Genomic DNA, 19,785 nt, shown 5'->3' on the forward strand with positions numbered 1-19,785 from the left:
ATCACCAGGAGTAGGTGGGAGCTACCAAGAAAGACGTGTGCAGGTGTGTTTCAGGGCCTGGCCCTTGCAGTGTGAGGCACAATGGGCATTTCGAAGCCAGAGGTTGGGAGCTGTCTCTTTGGATCATGGCAGCCTTAGGAACTCCTCCCCGTAGCTCATGGCTGATCCTGTGTGCCTGCTGCTGCCTGCCAGTGCTTGTGACCTTGGAACTTGCCATGGAAACCCATTGAGCTTCATCTCACAGCCATCATGGTGGGGAGCATCACTGGAGCTCAGCCTGAGTGGCAGGAGGTAGCTGGGACTCTGCTTTCCCTGGTTTCCAGGAATGTGGGGATACTAATCCCCACAGCTGTGGGGATGCAGGGGTGCTGGTCCCCAGGGATGGAGGGATGCAGGGGTAACTGCAGGGCTGGAGCATCACTCCCTGCTGAGTTGTCTGTGGCAGCCCTGGGTGGGGGTGTCCCACGCCCCCTCCTCACGCTGAGCCACCACAGGGGCTGTGGGTGAGTCATGCGTGGGAGCTGGAGGGCTGTCAATCACCTGCAGGCACTGCCAGGCTGCAGGGTGGTGGCAGCGAGGCTGGCAGTGTCACCTGCGCTGCTAGAAGGGAGCCACTAAGAGGGAGACACAGGGAGGGCACCTGTGTCCCCATGTCCCCCTGAAAACAGCACCCCACAAGCCTCAGTTACACCAGTGTGTGGCTCAAGCCCCTTGTTGTTGGGGCAGGGTGAGGACCCTCACCTGTTGGGAAGGGCAGGAGAGCCTTCACCACCCCTGGTTTCATGACCTCTCCCATTCTGCTGTGCCAGGTTGCTCCATGGGGCTTCTAGTGCCCAGCACTCTGTGGGCCGGGAGTGGATGGTTGGCACCAAACCCCAGGGATGTGCCAAGAAATACCATTAGTGCTCAACATTGTTAAATACTCACTCATCCATCCATCCATCCATCCATCCATCCATCCATCCATCCATCCATCCATCCATCCATCCATCCATCCATCCATCCATCCATCCATCCCCACCTCTATCTCTCCCCTGCCCCACCACCATTCCCTGAATCCACTCCCTCCTTCAGCAGCCTACCTGTCTCTCTGGCCATGCCCTCTTACCCTCCTTCCCAGTCTTTCACCACTAGGGCATCCATCCTCTTCATCTTGCCCTGCTCCAGGAGCTGAACAAACCCTGCAGCTCCCAACCAGCCAAGCTTCCAGCCAAGGCTGGCTCTGTCCTCCCTGCACCCCTCACCAGACCAGGGGCAGAGTGTGGGGGCAGCAGGGGGATGCTGGGGGCCCTTCTGGATCCCAATTTGGGGTTCCCTTCATCTCTAACCACATTTTTTGGGGAAGGGATCAATAGGGAGCTGCTGGTGGCCCACTTGAGGGAAACTGGGAGTGGGCAGAATCGTGGTGCTGGGAACCCCTGGATCCCATAAGCATGAGGTTTGGAGTTCCCCTCACCTTCATACTGTTTTCTGGGGGAAGAGATGGGCAGTGAGCTCCTGAGAGCCCATCTGAGGGCAGCCAGGATGCAGTGATGATAACTGGGGACCTCCTGCCCTGATGTCCTCGAGCCCAGCCAAGCCAGGAGGGGCCAGGGCACTGTGCAGCAGCCGTGCTGCACTGAGCTGGTGCAGCATTGCCCTGTGGAGAGGTGGATCCATCCAGGAGCAGCATGGATCAGGCCTCTCTCCAGCTCTCACTATTCATAGTGCTGCGGAGGCAGTGCCATGTGACACCGCGCATCGGCAAGTGATTAATTGCAGAGACATTTACAAACAACTTAATAAACTGACACTGGGGGGGTTGGGCGTGTGAGGGTGTCTGCTGGCTTCTCCACGAGCACAGGCTGGGGCCTGGCTGAGACCCACAGCCTCTCCTGCGTGCTGGAGCCCTTGGCACTGTCCCTGTCCTTGCCCGTGGTCTGCTGGTGTGGTGGCATCAGTGACCTTGTGCGCCAGACATGTAGATTAGATGGATGCCAGACTTGAGTCACGGTCATGGTGCCACCAAGGACAATGCTGCCGTTCCTGAGGTGCTGCCTGCCCTGAGTGCTGCCATTCCTGGCTATTGTGTCTTGTGCTGGGGACACCCCACATTCACCGTCCTCATCTCGGGTACCCTGAGGAGGAGCCAGGAGGTGGCTGGACAGCCCGGCATAATGCCACAGTCACCCCATGGCACCAGTACTGATTGTCCCCAGGGGCTCTGCTCTGCATCCCACACCCACAGCAGCTCTGTGTCCCACTGAATGGCTTCTGCCCCTGCACTCCCCCTCCCCCCTCAGTAATGAACTCAGCAGATTATCAGGTCCTGGGTTATTGCAGAGCAGCCACACTCCAGCAGACTTTAAACTAGTCATTATTTCATCAACAGCCCCATTAAACTGTCACTGGCTTTTTCCAGCCTTTTTCCCATCATTTTCCCCCCTTTTCCTTGCCTCCTGCCTTTTCTCTCTCCATCTATGCTTTTTTTTATCAGAGCATGTGGCTGCCAACACACTCAGGATGCTCTCAGGGGGTTCACCTCACCCCTCAGCTATCCGTTTACCCACCCAGAAAATGGGATCAGGCTGGGGAAGGATTTGAGGAAATCTACCACTCCCCAAACTGACACAGGAACTCTCCTTCCCTTGCTCCATTCCACTTCAGCCTGGCCCAGTGATGGAAAAGGTCTCTGGATGCTGGGGAAGGGAGAGAAGAGCCCATGGGAGGGTTTTAAAAGCAGAAAGTGAAGGGGCAGAGGAAAGGCCCAGCTTGCCTGAAGCTTTTTATCCTTCACAGTGCTCTCTCCCCTCCCCCTGCTCTGTCCACTCCCAGCTTCCTCCCTGGCGGTCGCCCTCTCACTTTAACAAGAAAAATGAAGGAAATTTAAATAGCCAGGTAAATGTTGGGCTGGTGTGGGGGGGAGGAAAGGCTGCAGAGGTGGGTTGTGCCTAGGAGGGTCCGATGGGATGGGGGATCTGCTTCTCCCAGCTCCAGTGGGGTGCTGGCAGTGCCAGGGACTCGATGCCACATTGCAGGTGGTAGATGTTGGGAGCTCGGTGTCTTGGGAGAATGGAGAAGGTGTTTAGGAAGGGATGTTTGCCCTTGGCTTTGCATGGCCAGAGCTGGACAAGGAGACATGACTAAAGCAAGATGGGGTGGGATGGGTGGCAGAGATGGGAGCCACACTGGGATTTTCCCTGCCAGGGGGACCTTCCCAGTGGGCACAGGGACCAGTGAGCAGAGCCAGCTGCCAACCTTCCTCCCAGCAGAGGCCAGTGGTGCCATTGCATCCCAGAGCATGTGGGTCTGGCATGTGAACAAGGACGCTCTGGCTGATGACTGTTTATCCATCACTGTCACAGCACTGGCTCAGATGAGGATCTGGGTTTGTCTTTCTCCATTAAGTAGATGTTAATTTGCATTTATTTAAAAATAACAGAGCTTTCAATCTCTTTATTAACATCGCAGCAGCAATGCTTCTGGGTTGTCAGCCCAGAGATATTCCTGATGTATCCCTGCCCAGGGCTGGGCACAGAGCCCAGCTAGGATCCCCTGGAGCCAGGATCCCCAGGGAGATGTGTGCAGTGTGGGACAGGCAGATACATAGAATTGCTGAGTTGTCAGCATCCTGGCTGTTGCGTGTCCCCTGGGTGACAGCCCTGCTCCCCTCTGTGCTCCAAGACTTCTAGGGGTGGGGAGAAACAGGGATGAGCTTTCCAGGGATGGTGGGGGTGATTCAGTGTCCCTGTGGGCTGCAGAAGGGTCACAGAAGGGATCTGAAGCATCTCTGGAGCCTCCCTAGGGCCTTCTTCCCCAGGTGAAGGCTCAGAGCAGCTCCCTGAGCTACAGACAAGACCCCAGCAGGTTCTGCAGGTGAAGGCAGCGAAATCCCTATGGAATCAACCTTCAGGAGCCCTGTGGCTAGTGACCACAGTGCTCCAGGCAGTTACATGGATGTGCCACAGGTCCTGCAGGCTGGGCACCCATCCCCTACCCAGCCCTGTCCCCGGGTGCCCCAGACATGGATGCAGCTGCAGAGGAGCAGGCACAGCTCTGCCCATCCATGAGTCTGGTTCACCGGGACTCCAAAATCTCTGTTTGCCCTTGTTCCACCTGCTGGGAGATGCCCAAGGAGCCCATTTTGGGCTGTGACTCCAGATGTGTGTTTGAGCATGCTGTATGCTTTCCAGATGTGTGTATGGCATGCCTGGATCTGCAATGCCTCCAAACACACTCATACACGCTCAGGTGCACACGTGTGTATTTATCCCACCTAAATACCTACCCAGGTGAGCAGGAGCTCCATGCACGTGTGGCCCTGAATGATGTCACCCCACTTCCATGTGGGCTGCCGCTGAAATTGCAATGAGCTTTGGCTTATTGAAGACAAGGGAGATGGCAAACCTCACTGTCTTGAGTGTTCGTGGAGGCCAGGCCTTGAATCAAAGGAAAAAATAATAAAAAAAAAATAACAGCAGCAACAACAACAAAAAACAGAACAAAAATTAACAAAAACAAACAAATGAACAAACAAACAAACAAAAAAACCCAAACCCCCCAAAACCCAACCCAAACCAAAACAAATGACACAATAAAGAAAAATAATAAAATAAAGGGAAACAATAAAATAAGCAAAGGTAAATCTAAAAAAATCCCTGAGACTCTATATATAAAAAAATAAATACAGGGGGAAAAAAAGCTCTTTGAGGAGAATCACTTCAAATTGGCTATTTATCGGCGCAGCATCCCGCCGGGAGGTTTCCATGGCTACCTGGCAGCCAGAGCCGGGCCAGCAGCGTGCCAGCCCCATGTGCCTCCCTCCCAGCGTGTCCCCGCCGTCCCCCGGCACCGGCCTTGGTGCGGCACTGGCGGCGCCCGATGCGGCTGAGCCGAGCCGAGCCAGCACCACCAGCCTCAGCCCCGCCTGAGGAGCTGCCCTGGGAGCCAGATCCCGAGGATTGGTTCCCACCTGGTGGGATGTAGAGGCTGCCACTGCAGGCGCGGTGGGAGCGGGGTGTCCTTGCAGAACCCCCTGTGCAGGTCGGGAGCAGAGCTGAGCCCCCATCTGGGGGGGACGGATGCCTCAAGGCACTTTGCTCCCCAGAGGAGCACTGAGCTCCCCCTTTACCTCTGGAAGCCTCATCCCTGCTTCTCCCCACCCCAAGAAGCTCTGGAGCATGATGGGGAGTGCAGAGGACGTGCTGTCAGCACCTGGAAGAGCTGAGCTCTCCCCTTCCCTCTCACCAGGCATGGTTTTGGACAGGAGGTTGGGAAACCTTTGGGAGGAGGCTTTTGAAGCCTCATGCTATCACATGCTGCTAGATTTGGAGGGATAATGTGCTAGAGAGTTCCCATGGTGGTCATTGCTCGCATGGATCCCTTCCATGACCCTGAAGGGCCATCCCAAAGGCAGCGTCTCTCCATGGAGCCCCCATTTCCCTTCTGGGTGCACCCATGGGCCATGACAAGGGGGCACTGATTGACCCTGACCCCTGCTGAAGGTGCAGGGAAACTTCTCATCTGCCCCAGCGCTGTTGGAAGGCAGAACACAGGGACATCTCCCAGGAACAAGGAGCTCCATCCTGCTCCTCCTGTGTCACCAAGGCTGCCCGGTTCCTGCCCTGTCCCCTGTCTCCCACCTCATCTGCCACCCACCCTGGGGGCGTGGGAGTGTTGGGTGCAAAGGAAAAGCCCCTCCACTCCTCCTATCAGGGGTAGGCCCCTGCCTCTGGGTGATGGGAAGGGGAAGAAGGGGATTTGGGACTTCTGAAGTTAGTCTGCACCCCAGTGCCACCCTGGGACTGGATGCCTTGGTGCCCCCATGCCCGCTTCCACAGGCAGCAATGGGAGGGCTGGGAAGAGCTCAGGGGTGGCAACAAGGATCTCCAAAACCTTGAGCATCTTTGGAATGAGGAATCAGTGGAGAGGGTCAGGTCTGGGTCCTTGGTATGGGGGAGGACTGCGGGGATGGTACTTGGGCTGTGCTACCCTGGGAACATCCTTATGGCTCCTGACAGTTCCCAGGGTCTGATCCTGCAGCCCTGCTTCGATCTCTGTTTCCCACTGCCTGTATGCTGAGTGCCCCCTCTGGGATAGCCCAGGTAGGGAAGCTGCCACCTGGGGAATGGCATCGCAGGGATATTTTCCCATACTTTGGGCTCAGGGACACATCATACTATGGGAGGATGGAAAAATTTCAGGTGCAGTGAAGAGTGAGGTTGGAAAGTAGGGGCAGAGTGTCCCCCGTGCCCCCTTGTGTCCATGAGCACCTCATTCTCCTGGCTCAGCACTGGGAAGGTCACCTGCATGATGTCCTGTGTGTGACAGAGCCAGCGGGTCCCTGTCCCCTCCCGCAGCCAGCTGACAGCTGTGGCCAGGCGGGGGACACTGGCAGAGGCTGGAGGGCAGGTGCAGGTGCTGGATGGGGCTGCAGGAGCTGGCACCAGCCACCCTCCCACTGCCCTGCCAATCCCATGGCCTGTGGGATCCCAATCCTGAGGGAGCTGTGGGTAGGGGGGCTGCTGAGACCAGCTTATGATGGTGTGAAACAGCCCTGGAGAAGGTGGCTGACTCAGATCTCTTCCTTCTCCCTTTTCCCTTCCCCTTCCCTTTCCCCTTCTGTTTCCTCTTTTCTCTTCCTCTTTCCTTTTCCCTTCCCCCTCTCCCCTTCACCTTCTTTCCCCTTCTTTGCCTTTTTCCCGCCTTCTCCCTCCCCCTTTTCCCTTTTTCCTTCCCCTTTCCCTTCTTTTCCCTTCACCATCCTTCCTTTACTTCTTCTTTCCCTTTCCCTCTCCAAATCCCATTTCCAAAGCCAAGGAAAGCCCTTGCCTTCTCAAGCTCCTTCCTGTGGTGTTCAGAAGCTCCATCCCAGCTCCAGCACCTTCCTAGCCAGCAGCACCAAACCTGGATGGCTCCAGCATGGGATGGGCTGGCACTGGTGACAGCATTGCCCCAGTGTGGGATGTGGTGGCCCCAAACAGCTCCTGGGACACGCATCCCCACCCCAAAATACACATAGGGTGTTTCTCTCTGTTCTACCCCATTCACAGGTGAGCTCTTGGACCTCTGGACACAGGGAATTATTTTCTGGTTCACTGTGAATTTATTTCCTATTTTTTATTGAGAACATCTTGTACCAACGTTGCAATAAAAACAAGGCTCCAGGTTCCTCTGTGTGTTTTTTTCTGTTCTTTATCTGTTCCCAGGATAAATGTCAATGGAAATGGAAAAGCTTTTCTCTGTTTTGCTATTTTCTTCTCTCCCTGAAAGACTCATCAGGTTTATGAGGGAAAATGGTGGAAAAATCAGAAAGGGAAAAAAAAAATCCCCAAAACTTGCTGAAATTGAACTTTCTCATGGATATGCCTCTGTACATGGCAGGACCAGGAGGGATTAAACAGATATGTAGACGTGGCACTTGTGGCTGTATTTCAGTGGTGGGTTTGGCAGTGGTGGGGAGCTGTGGTGGTCTTTGAGGGCTTCCTTAATGATTCTGTGATTCCACAATTCAAAGTAGGAAAGTGGCTCAGACCATCCCAGGAAACTGGACTGGGTGTCTTCAGAGGAAGGGGAGCATCTGCCTGCATGCACAGCAAGAGAGCTCACAGCTCTGGTGTGATGTAGAGCGCATTTCTAGGGAAAGTATTCAAGGTGCAAATTGCTTTGTATCAGCAAATACATCTCCATTAGCGCTGGAATTGGTATCCTGCACAATACGTGCTCGAGGACAAAGCCTGCCTATTCAGAGCCCACAGAATTCAATCATCTTGCTGAGGAGTATCAGCAGAAAGCAAAGCAAGGCTCGTTTCGCATTCACGCCACAAATATCGGCATGAGCCCACGGAGATGGAACGCTGCCTACGGAACCCTGGCACCACTTCGCTTCTCCAGCAGTAAATAGAGACATGCAGCCCATGCTGGTGCCCAGCGCAGGATCCCCAGCAGCTCCAGCAAAGAGAAAAAGACAGGTTTGTAGGAGATAATGTGATATTTGTAGGAGACACTGTGTCAGGACTTCTGACTGCTGTCATGTCTCCCAGGACCCTCTCCCTCCATCCAGGAGGTCAGGCTGAGCTGCCCCTCTCAGGTGCACCTGGAGAAGGTTTCTGGGAGGCTCTCAGCAGCCATCACTGGGGCCTCACTCCTGTCAGAGGGATCAGTGAAGCCCTGGGTTGAGCAGCTTTGTGCAGGAGATTAGAACAGGAGTGTCCATGCTCTGTAGCAGCTCTCAGGGTCTCCAGCTGGTCAGAGTAACCCTGAGATAAGTTCGAAAGTCTCTTTTCCCAGCATGGTGCTTGAAGAAGGAGTCAGAGCTCTTCATTTCTCGGTCTCAAGGTTGTTTATTGTTTCTTTTCTATAAAATTCTTTCTCCTGTCCTGCCGAGGTCTGTTCAGCAGGTCAGACAGAGGCACTCTGCCCATCCCCGGCTGGTTTTATCTTTTTATACTAAAAACTACATGTACAAGATTTACAATTACTTCCCAATACCTATCACCTATGTTAGACAGTGAGCTTCTACTCTAAACCAATCCAAAAGTGCCAGCATCACCCAGAACATGGAGGCAAGGAGAAGAAGGAGGAGAAGGACAGGGCACACCCAAATTCCTCCATCTTGGGACCCTGAGCCCTCCTTCTAAAAACCTCAAAAATCTATTTTTCACCCTGTGACAAACTAACTATTATTCTACTTAAACTTTTGTGGCTTGTAAATCCTCATATAAGGTTGGTAATTGTTTTTTCCAAGGGCTAAATCAAAGGCACAGGGGTCTTGGGCTCTGTGCCAAGGTTTCTGAGCCCCCCTGGGCAGGGGCTTGAGCCCTCCAGGGCAGCCACAGGAATTTCCTGGGTTCTGACACATCCAGCAAAACCCACCCAGCAATATCCTCGCAGCAGTGCCCACCCAGAAATGCCTTGTGTGCTTCCAAGCAAGAATTATCAGGCATTTATTAAAAAAAAAAAAAACCAAAAAAAAAACCCCAAAACTAAAATCAACCTCAAACTGAGCATTTTTAATTAAACACACCAAAACATTCCAGGAGGGTGTTTCTGATTCTTAGCCTCCACGACACTCCTGGGATTTCACACACTGTGCTGCCATTTGCAGGAGGACTTGAAGAAGCTTCTTGGATATGGGGCAGAGTTTTCTCTTGAGGAAAAAATAGTACAGACAGATGTGGAGTTGAGAAAACCATGTCTCTTAAATACCAGGAATGACATTTGGAGAGGGGAATGAGAAGGGAGAGAGCTAGGCATCACACTGGCCACATGGAGGGAGTCCCAGGGGTTTGGAGAGTGTGGGACAGTGGGGATCCATGTGGACGTGGCACTCGGGTCCATAGCGTGGTGGAGGGCTTGTCAGTGGTGGGGAGTGGTTGGACTTGATGGTCCCAAATGGCTTTTCCCACACAAATTCCATTATTCCATGGTAATATGGAGATGTGATGGTCCTTGCCTGGCATCTGGAGATGGATGGTTCTTTCTGGTGGACTTTGTGCCCAAATCTGCTCTGATCTTCTCAGCTGCTTCTGTCTGGGGACCACTGACAAAACCATCTCTTGGGAATAAGAGAGGCTGGGATAAACAGGCATGGGAACCAGCTTTTCTGGAAAGGAGGGGACTCCTTGTAGATTACAAGGTGATTGGGGTTAGCAGGGTGTGGGATGGCCCATACATGGCAGCCACCCTGCTCCCACCATCCACTACTGCCACTGCAGAGTGTTGGGAACAACCTGGCCACCTTGGTGGGAGTAGATGGATGAGTGCTGGAATGGCTCCCAGTCCTCAGGGCACCCCACGGCGCCCCACAGCAGGTTCTCCCCCTAAAGGAATGCAGGATATGATGAAAACCTAAGTCATTAAATCTGAGGCTCAGGGTGGAAATAGGGATTAGATTAAAGTGATGGTCCTTAAAACAATCTACAATTAGCCCTGGCTCTAGTCTCAGCTCTTGGGGGAAAATTTGGGAAAGTAATGCAGGACTGGGCCTCAGTTTCCCCTTGCAGATAACAAAGTGAGAGGATCTTGTGTAACTGATACACTGCCTATATCTGTAGGCCATGGGGATATTAATTCTGGTGAATTTGACAGGAACTGATGTGATTTGAGTGCTAATCCCTTAATATCTATTGCTGCTCTGACGTCCCAGCTGGGAGATCCACAATGACTTTAAAGCACATTCCTCCCTTCTCCCCACAGGCAAATGATGCTGGAGAGATGGAGGTCTGCAAGGCTAGTGAAGAACAACCTAAATAGCTCTTTCTGGTGCAAAATCTCAGTACACTAAGCCAAGTTTGGGAGTGTGGTTTGGGCCTGTGGTGCAGCACACAGCATGGGCAGAGAGTGCAGAGGATGCAAGTACCTGCAGAGGGGTGCAGTGGAGCCTGCAGACCCCAGACATGCTCTAGATTCACCTGTGTGCCTGTGCTGGCTGAGAACAAAGGTCCATGGCTCCGTACTGCCAGTGGCCCAGAGATGCTGAGGGTGAGGGAAAGAGCAGGGCAAAGGCATGGATCTTTGTCAGTGGCACAGGCAGTGGGATCCAGGGTACCCCAGCATGTTTACACCAAGCTCTGTGGTGTGATCACCGTGCTGGAGGGAAGGGATGGAATTGAGGGGGACCTGGACAGGCTGAAGAGGGGATACTGTGCCAGCCTCATGAAATTCCACAAGGTTAAGTCAAGGTCTTGCACCTGGCTTGGAGTATTCCCAAGCACAAACAGGATGGCTGGAGAACGGATTGAGAGCAGCCCTGGGGAGAAAGACTTGACAGGTGAAGAGCTCAGGATGCCCTGGCCATGGGCACTGACAGCCCAGACACCCGCTGTGTCCTGGGCTGGCCCCAGGAGTGTGGGCAGCAGGCAAGGAAGGAATTCCTCTGCTCTATTCTGCCCTGCTCTGGTGAGACCTGTCCTGCAGTGCTGCTTCCAGTGCTGTGGCCCCAGCATCAGAAGGACAAGAAGCTGATGGAGGGAGTCCAGAGGATGCCATGGAGATGCTCTGAGGGCTGGAATACATCTGCTATGGGCATCCCTCCTATGGCTGAGAGAGTTGGGAGTGTTAAGCCTGGAGAAGAGAAGGCTCTGGGCAAACATGAGAGCCCCTTCCATGGCTCCAAGGGAGCTGAGGAGAGATGTTGGACAATGGTCTGGAGTGACAGGACAGTGGGGATGGCTTTAGTCTGACAGACAGTAAGGTTAAATGGGGTACTGGGAAGAAATTCTTCCCTGTGAGGGTGGTGAGACCCTGGCACAGGTTGCCCCTGGCACAGAGAAGCTGTGGCTGCCCCATGCCTGGAAGCATTCAAGGCCAGACTGGATGGGGCTTGCAGAAACCTGGTCTAGTGGAAAATGTCCCTGCCCATGGCAGCAGAGTGGAACTGGAGGAGCTTCAAATGTCCCTTTCAACCCAAACCATCCAGTGGTTCTATGATCCTGAGCCAAGATCTTCAACAGCTGGATGATCTGCTCGCAGTCTTTGTCCAGGACCTGGTCCCTAGGAGCTTCCCTTTTTGTCTCGAGTGCTTGCACTGGAAGAAGAAGCTGAAATGCTTAAATCTCTTTGAAAGCTCCGGTTGCTGTTGCTCCTTCTTGATTCCCTCCCCTTGTGCCAGGAGGTTTCACAGAAACCTCTGACCTGAATTCAGGGTAGGATGGGTGTTCTTCCCCAGGGTCCCTCTTGGGAGTGTAGCTCCCATGCATGGGGTCTTTGCCTGGAGAGCACAGGCAGTGCTGGCACTGCAGTGATTTTTACCCTTCTCCAGCCACCCTCTGATACTGTCCCACCCTGCTGACCCCTCTGGCACTGTCCCACCCTGCTGACCCCTCACACTGCCAGACCCAAGCCCATGGGGCCCAGGACAGGAGATCAGCAGATTCAAGCTGGGGACCACCCATTGTGGCTGGGACTGTTTGCAGGGTGTCCACTCTCTGGCAGGGACCTCTTTGTGGTCCAGTGTTGTCCTATATCACAGAACCATGATTTGGGGAAGCCCTCTGAGACCATTGAATCCAACCATTGCCCAGTACTGCCAAGCCCACCACTAAACCATGTCCTCAAGTATCACATTTACATGGCTTTTAAATCCCCCCAGGCATGGTGCCTGCAGCGTTTGACAACAGTATTGTGGGAGAAATTGTCCCGTATACCAAATCCAAACCTCTCCTGAAAAACTTGAGGCCATCTCCCTTACAGAAGAGGAGATATATTGCTCACTGCTGCTTAGTGCCCTCGGGAAAGCAACCCATCTGTGGTCCAAGTGTTGCCTAGTGCAGCTCATTTCCCCTGGGACGGGAACCTGTGGGACCGGTGCTGCTCAGCACCTCTGGGACAGGGATAGGTGGGAACAGAGCTGCCCCGTGCTGCCGATGCCACCGGGGCAGCAACAGCGCACGGCAGACGGGGGTTGCGGTCCCAGCAGGGCCAGAGGCTCCGGGTGGGCCGGCTGGCCCCGCGGGGCGAGCGGGGAGGGCAGGTCCCGCGGGCGCTCCGAGACAAAGGCGGGCGCTCCCCGGCGAGGCGCGGCGCACGGGCGAGGCCGGGCGCGGCGCGGGGCGGGCGGCGGCGGGCGGCAGGTGCGGCCCCTCCGGCCCCTCCGGGCCCTCCGCCGAGCGGCTCGGCCCCCGCCCAGCCCCGCGGAGCCGCAGCAGCGCCGTCAATCAGCGTCGCCCCCGCTCCGTCCTTCCCTCCCGCACGCCTCGGCGCGCTGCATCGGGCTCGGTGACAGCAGCGAGCTGAGCGCGGCGGGAGGCTCCGCTCCCAGCCGGCACCGAGAAGCGGGCGCGGCGGCGGCGGGGCTGGCAGGGCTGCCGAAGCATGCGGAGCCATGGGCCAGGGCTGCGGACACTCCATTCTCTGCCGGAGCCAGCCGTACCAGGCGGCCGCATCTGACATGTGAGTTCCCTCCCGCCGGCACCGGGGACGGGGGACCACGCCAAGAGGGAGGGATGCTCTGGGAGTAATGCCGGGCAAAGGAGCGAAGGAGACGTCAGGGACGCAGGAAAAAGTTCCTCCTGCCTGACAGCTGTCAGGGAGGGGGTGGCAAGGAAATGACAAGAGGCTGCGACCCCTCCCTGTTCCCCACTCGCCACCTATGTTAGCCCCGAGGCAGGTCATCGCTGGTGTTTCTGTGCCAGAGGGCTGGTGTGAACTGAATCTCCCTGTCTCCCCATCACCCTCATCCCATAATGATTTCCTGCAAGGGTAGGAGGCTCCTGGCCCAGTGGTGGGCCGCAGGGGGGCCCGGGTGACTTTGTGAAATTCAGGTCAGCCTTCTGAATTGTGGTTTCGGCAGCTTCACACAGGGCAAGAGAAGCCAGCCCCTGCACAGCCACCCGCTCACCAAACAGATTTGGGGGTCCCAGTGTCACAGTGCCTGTCTGTGTATGGCGAGGTGGGGATGGGGCTCCAGGGCTCACGGTGGTCTCCTGCTGCAGCAGGCACAGCGGGCTTTGTGTGACAGCGTGGGTGACCTTGCTGAGGGATGACAGTGCTCCCTGGAAGCAGGGAAGGGTGATGCTCTGAAGAGCCCACGTGGCAAGAGGGGAAGCTTGCAGTGTGTGGATTCCCAGTGCCCAGGGGCTTGGTGGGGCTGGCAGAGCCCCCTGTGTCCGTGCACCCCTGTGTGCAGCGCTGGCGAGGCGCCGCAGCTGCTGGGAAGCAGGATGTGCATGGGTGTTCACAGTGGGTGCTCTGGGCACCAAGGATCTGGGGCGCTCCCAATCCCTTCTCCCCCGACTCCAGTGGGAGCAGATCCCACATTTTGAAAAGCCCTCTGGGAGGGTGAGCTGGACCACAGGAAAGAAATGCAGGTCTAGGGCAAAAAGGAGGAAGGCTTCTCAGGGCTGGGATTCCTTTGTCTGACAGCGCCAGCTCCACATGCTCGGGCTCTGGCCGAACTGCCTGGCTCAGCTGCTCACACCAGGACCACCAGAACCAGGAGGCACGTTGCTGCACTGGAATGTGCCCAGGAGCAGCCAGGGCTCTCCTGGAGCAGGTGCTTTAGGTGATGGCAGGACTGTTGGGGTGCAGGGAAGCTTACATCCACTCCTGCCCCAGCGCTACACATTTCCCTCACCGAATTTTCACACCTTCATGAGTTGACCTTTGGGTGAGAACCTTCTCCCTCTCCATAGAAAACACCCTCCAGCATCTCTCTTGCCTACATGCAACGTGTATGCCTTGGATCTGTTTTCTCAAGGCCCCAGTAGGTGCTGATCCTCCTACGCTTCCGTGGGTGCTGGGTCTGTCTCTGCAGGCAGCATCCTTCCCTCAGCTCTCCTGGCTCACTCCCTGGTGCTGTGTGTGCTTTGTTCCCTGCAGAGATCCTTCTCTGGTGCTGCCTGAACACGTGCACGTGTCCTTTTCTTTAAGCAAAACACACAAAGGTCTTGAAATGCCATGCGAGCCCCATGTTCCTTCCTGCCTCTGCTGCTGCTGTTTAAAGGCTTAAAAAAAAAAGGAAATGACAGAAAAGCTTGGTGTGGCTGGGCTGGCTGTGCCCAGGTAGGAATTGGCAGGCGAGGTGGGAATGGTGAGTCCAGCTGCTTTACCCTTTTACTCGGGATATGTCCTTCATAGATATTTGTCCCTGCTCCTGTAAACCCCACGGGGTATAGAGAGGTGGAAAAGCTTCCCAGGAGTTGCCAGAGGACGATGCCCCTGGCCCTGCAGTGCTCCCTGGAGGGGCTGCAGTGGTGAGGCTGGCGCTGTGGGGAGGGGCGCTGCCTGCCGCCTGCCTCCCCTCCAGCCCTGCCCTGTTCCATGCTGGCTGGCAGCGCTGCCTGGCGCTGGCATCCAGGGGTGGCCCAGCTCTCCCATGTGCATGGTGCATTTTTTGCAAGGGGATGCAGGTGCAGCATTATCCAGGTCACGTTTTAACCCATTTCCTCCCTTTCTCCCGCCGGGAAGTGTGCTCCCGGGTGGGTGGACGCTGACCTGGTTAGAGGTGGGTGGGGTGTCAGGGTGCCTGGAGCTGCTGCTTTCACAGCATCTGACAGCAGCCGGGGCTGGGGAAGGAGCTACTGAGCTCTGCAGATGGAAAACACAGAGGAGGAGATGCCGCTCTGAGCATCCCTGCGGGAAGTATCCAGCTCAGCAGAGGCTGGGAGGGGTCAGGGCTTCCTTCAGGGCACATCACTGTCTGGGACACAGGGGGCGTGAGCAGGGCTCAGCCACCTTTGGAAACCGTGGAGCGCCTGCAGAGCTGAGGGCAGGCTGTCAAACCCCTTGGAGAACCCCCCCAGACCCTTCATGGTTATTGCTGGTCCCTGGGCTGCATGTGTAAAATGTCGTGGAAAATGCCCGCCCCATCACTCCGTTGTCCTGGCAGTTTGGCTGGATAGCTCTGCTCCCCCTCCAGGCACTGCTCCTCAGGAAAAGGGGTTCAGTGGAATGAGGTTAACCTGGTCCCCCATTGTTGGGGTTCTTAGGGGAGGTTCTCCATGTTTTTCAAAGCCCCAGGCTCCTCCTGTGCTTGTAAGTGGGGCTCTTCAGGATCACCCACCTGCCTGTGCACCCAGCCCCTGGAGGTGCCTGGCAGGGAAAATAGAGGGAAAACTCCTGGTTGTGAGCTTCCTGCATTCTGCATACGCCAGGAGCTTCCCAGCACCCTGCTCCTGTGCATGGGAGGTCTCCAGGGTGAGGGAGGAATTTCCCCTCCATCACCCTGGGGCATCTCCCTGAGCATCTCCACCTTCAGAACAGCCAGTTGTTTGGAAGTGTTGGGAATTGGGCCAGATTCTGGCTCTGTTAGTGAGGACCCTCACCAAGTGTGCCCTGGCCATCATCTGCAGCAGAGCCCTGCTCCTCCCCTGTGTGCTGTGCTGCTCTGGGGGCTCTGGGGGGCTGAGCATCCATCTAGGGCTGAATGCAGGGTTCCCTGGGGGCAACGGTGGATGCAGCAGCAATTTCTGGGATTCCCTCTTTCCTCCTGCTGCCCTCTGACCCTGGTCCTTGCTTTTGCTTTTACCTCATTCCCAGCTCCCACGTGGCTCAGCGGGAGCTGTGCTGGGCTCAGAAATGCCAGCAGGGCCCGGAGCTGCCTGGGACTTTCTGCCTGTCCAGCTTTCTCCTGTCCTCCTGAACGGACGGGCCTCTCTGGAGGGCGGAGTGAGCTGTAGAGTGAGTGTTGGGAGAGGCTTTGTTTGCTGCCATGGCTCCATCTGCACAGCAGCAGCAGCAGCAGTGGGGTCAGGCAGTGCAGAGGCTGCTGAGTGAGCAGCAGGGAGCCTGGAGCTTGGCTTCCCCCAGCCCAGGTGCCAGGGATGGGTAAGGGGTCTCAGCTGCCTTAGAAATGGACGATGACAGTGAGATTTGATGTTTCAGGGGATGGAGCCTGAATTGTGGGATGATTGGTTTGGGTTGGAAAGAACCTTAAAGCTCATCCAGTTCCTATGTCCCTGCCGTGGGTAGGGACACCTTTCAGTGCACCAGGTCCCTCCTCATCCAATCTGGCCTTGTGGAAATGTGTAGGAAGGTGTTTGGAAACATCTTGTAGGCAGCTGTCCCCAAACCTTGTCATCCACAGAGGATCCCCTGTGGGGAATGGACCAGTGTGGCAGCCTCAGGGACTTGCTGAGTGCCAGCTCAGGAATGTCCCTGAGGCTGGTTATTTGGCAGCAGCAGCCCTTGCTCCACTCCTGTCCCCAAATCCTGCTCCCAGCAGCAAATCCTGCCCCTGAACCCATGTTCTGAGCCCTGCCTGCATCACTGGTGTGTGGAGTCAGAGACGAGGAAGGACATGGGAGAATCTTGGGTGAGTTCAAGCCTTTTGGGCCTTTGTCAGTTTGCATATTCAAATAGAACCAAGAGAGGGATGTGGAAGTGGGATGGGGTGCATTTCCCACTGAAAATATGAAACCCTTTGGCTGGGGCTGGGGCTGGGTTGGGGCTTAGCCTGAGCATTGCATCCATCGAGGACAGCCTTGCTATATGTTTTGGCATCCCCAGAGCCCTCTGCTCTCCACCCAAAGAGGGAAAAGCAGACAGCAGCGCTGCCAGTGCAGCTCTGGGACAAAGTGCTGACTTAGCCAGAAGCCTCCTCTGCCTTCCAGTTGCTTCCCAGCCCCTTCCCAGGCTGTTAATAACTTGCACGTTTCAGCTGGGTGACTCAGAAGACGGTGAGCAGATATTTATAAGGAGCATTTGAAAGGCAGAGACTGGTGGAGGGTTTTTCTTCCCCCTTTTCTTCTCCTGAGCTGGTGCCAGCTGAACGTGCCTGTGCTTTGCTTGGCTCTGGGTTGAGGTCTGGAGGGTGACCTGCCCATGTCCCCTGAAATTCAGTGTGTGCTTGCCACAGCATGAGGATGCTGATGCTCCATAAAACCCTCCAAGCACACTTAATCTCACCCCATGGCAGCAGAGCCCTACTGCCAGTGCCTGTGAGGGCAAGAGCTGGCAGGGCAGCCAGAATTTGGGAATGCAGGGATTTGCAGCCCCTGCTTGGTCTGGTGGTCCCCAGCCTGGCTCTGAGGCATGGAGCCCTGCCAAGCAGTGACATGGATCAGCCTGGTCAGGATGTTGCTGCTTGGTGGTGATGCTGTGGGATGTCTGTGCAGCTTCTTGGTGGTTTGGGGTTTATCCTCACACCAGAGCTGCCCTGTGTACTTACCCCTGCAGCGAGGATGTCTCCACAGCCCTGTCCTTGAGCCAACACTTGGCTTGAGCCTGGCTGGAAGGACACAAGCTGTGGCTGTTGCTGTGTTTTCCCTTGCTTTCCCCAAAATGGGGTCTTTCCTCATGTTTTTTACTAGTGTGATCACAGACAGGGGGATGGCAGCATCCTTTCTGCATGGAAAAAGCAGGTGGGAGCCATGAAGGCTTTAAGTAAAAAATTGGGGTCAAGGAAGTGGTGCTAGTGATGGGGAACAGTGCCAGAGTCCCCGACCTCCTGACTCAAGCAGGGTGGTGGCAATTTTCAGGAATTTGATTGTCAGCTGCTCAAGCCAGGAACTCCTGCAATGGGATGGAACTCCTGCAATGGGATGGAAGTCCTGCAGTGGGATGGGACTCCTGCAGTGGGATGGAACTCCTGCAGTGGGATGGAAGTCCTGCAGTGGGATGGGACTCCTGCAGTGGGATGAGACTCCTGCAGTGGGATGGAAGTCCTGCAGTGGGATGGGACTCCTGCAATGGGATGGGACTCCTGCAGTGGAATGGAAGTCCTGCAATGGGATGGGACTCCTGCAATGGGATGGAACTCCTGCAGATGAAACTCCTGCAATGGGATGGAACTCCTGCAGATGGAAGTCCTGCAATGGGATGGAAGTCCTGCAGTGGGATGGAACTCCTGCTCCCCTCCTGAGAGGAGGTTGTTGGATCCTGAGCCTGAACATCCTCGGGAGCTGTAGAATGTGGGGACCCTCTCGGTCCTTCTGCAGGACCTCAGGGGTAGAGCTTGGCCTCCCTTTGGCTGCTGAGGGGCTGAAGCTGGGCCTGAGGTTGGGATTAGGGTCAGAGCTAAGGGTAGGGGTAGATCTAAGATTAGGGTTAGAATGAGGGTGAGAGCTACTGCTAAAGTGGGACTAAATTTAGGTCTGGGTTTAGGGCTATGATCAAGTTTAGGGTTAGTGTTTGGGTTAGGGATAGGTTTAAGGTTAAGGCTAAAGCTAAGTTTAGCTTTAAGGTTAGGTCTAGAGCTAAGATAAAAGATTTAGAATCTGGTTAGATCTAAGAGTAGTGTTAGGTCTTGGGTTAAGTCTAGGGCTGGTGTTTGGTCGATGGCTAAGTTTAAGGTTCAGATTAGTATTAGGAGTAGTACTAATTTTGTGTTTATGCTTAGGTTTGGGGTTATGGTTAGCCTTGGATTAGATTTAGGGCTAGGGTTAGAATTATGCTTCAGATTAGTTTAGTGTCTGTGTTAGAGCTAGATTTAAGGCTTAGTTTAGTGTTAGGGTCGTAGTTAGGTTTAGATTTAGAGCTTGGCTGGGTCTAAGTTTAGGGTTCCAGCTATGCTGAGGTGTAGATTGATGGTTAGTTATGGTTATGGTTAGTGCTTGACTGGAGTTCATGTCAGGTCTGCCAGGACAAAGGCTGCAGTGCTCCATTCTCCCTCAGCAGAATATGCTCCATTTGCCCCACCAGCACAGCCTTGGGGCCTTCCCATCCATGTTTTCCCCCTTTGACTGAGCCAAAGGCTCTCTGGGACCTGTCATGTGCTTTGGTTTTGTCTTGCACCTGTCTTGACCTCACTGGGAAGTGGGACAGATGCTGAGTCAGCAACGCTGCTGGATGAAACCCCCAAAACTGGGGAGTTTTGCTAAAGCTCAGGTGAGGAAAACCAGTGCTCAAGTAAGGAAAATCAGGTCTTGAGACATGAGGAGTGTCCCTGTGGAAAAGCCAGCCAAACTTCAGAGGCATTCCCCAGAATCAGCCCAAGGGCAGGCACCAAGGCACTCAGGTGCCCTTTGGGTGCTGCTTTCCTTTGGTCAGAACCAGGTGCAGGTGGATGCAGCAGCAGAGCCAGGTGAGCTCTTGCTCCAGAGGGTGCCACAGGAAACAACTGCTCACGGTGAGAGCTGGGTATGATGAACCCTGGGAGGCCTAGGAAGAGGCTGAGGGGGCTGCTGTTGGTGTGACTGTCTCCAGGGAAATGATGCTCCTGGGAATGGCTGTGGGTCCCAGTCAGGCATCTGTGGCTGGTCCTGCACCTACCAGATCAACAGGACACAGCTGGAGCTGCTTGGGGCAGGATTTGTGCTGTGTGTGCCATGCTGTGGGCTGGGCAGAGGGGCGCCCAGTGCCAGTAGCTCCACGTGGTTTGGGAACCCCGAGGTCAGGGTAATGTCCTTGGGGCCCCCCATGTCCAAT

At 55.3% G+C, this 19,785-nt stretch overlaps 1 protein-coding gene across 1 annotated transcript in view; it reads left to right on the forward strand.

Moving 5' to 3' along the window:
- The first annotated feature begins 12,802 nt into the window (after window positions 1-12,802).
- PDE2A (phosphodiesterase 2A) overlaps window positions 12,803-19,785 on the forward strand; it is a 39,460-nt gene continuing 32,477 nt past the window's right edge. The window contains exon 1 of the mRNA XM_030954739.1: window positions 12,803-12,870. Coding sequence (XP_030810599.1) covers window positions 12,803-12,870 — 68 coding nt within the window. The remainder of the gene's footprint in view (window positions 12,871-19,785) is intronic.

Source organism: Camarhynchus parvulus, chromosome 1, assembly GCF_901933205.1.
Source record: "Camarhynchus parvulus chromosome 1, STF_HiC, whole genome shotgun sequence".
Taxonomy (NCBI): Eukaryota; Metazoa; Chordata; class Aves; order Passeriformes; family Thraupidae; genus Camarhynchus; species Camarhynchus parvulus.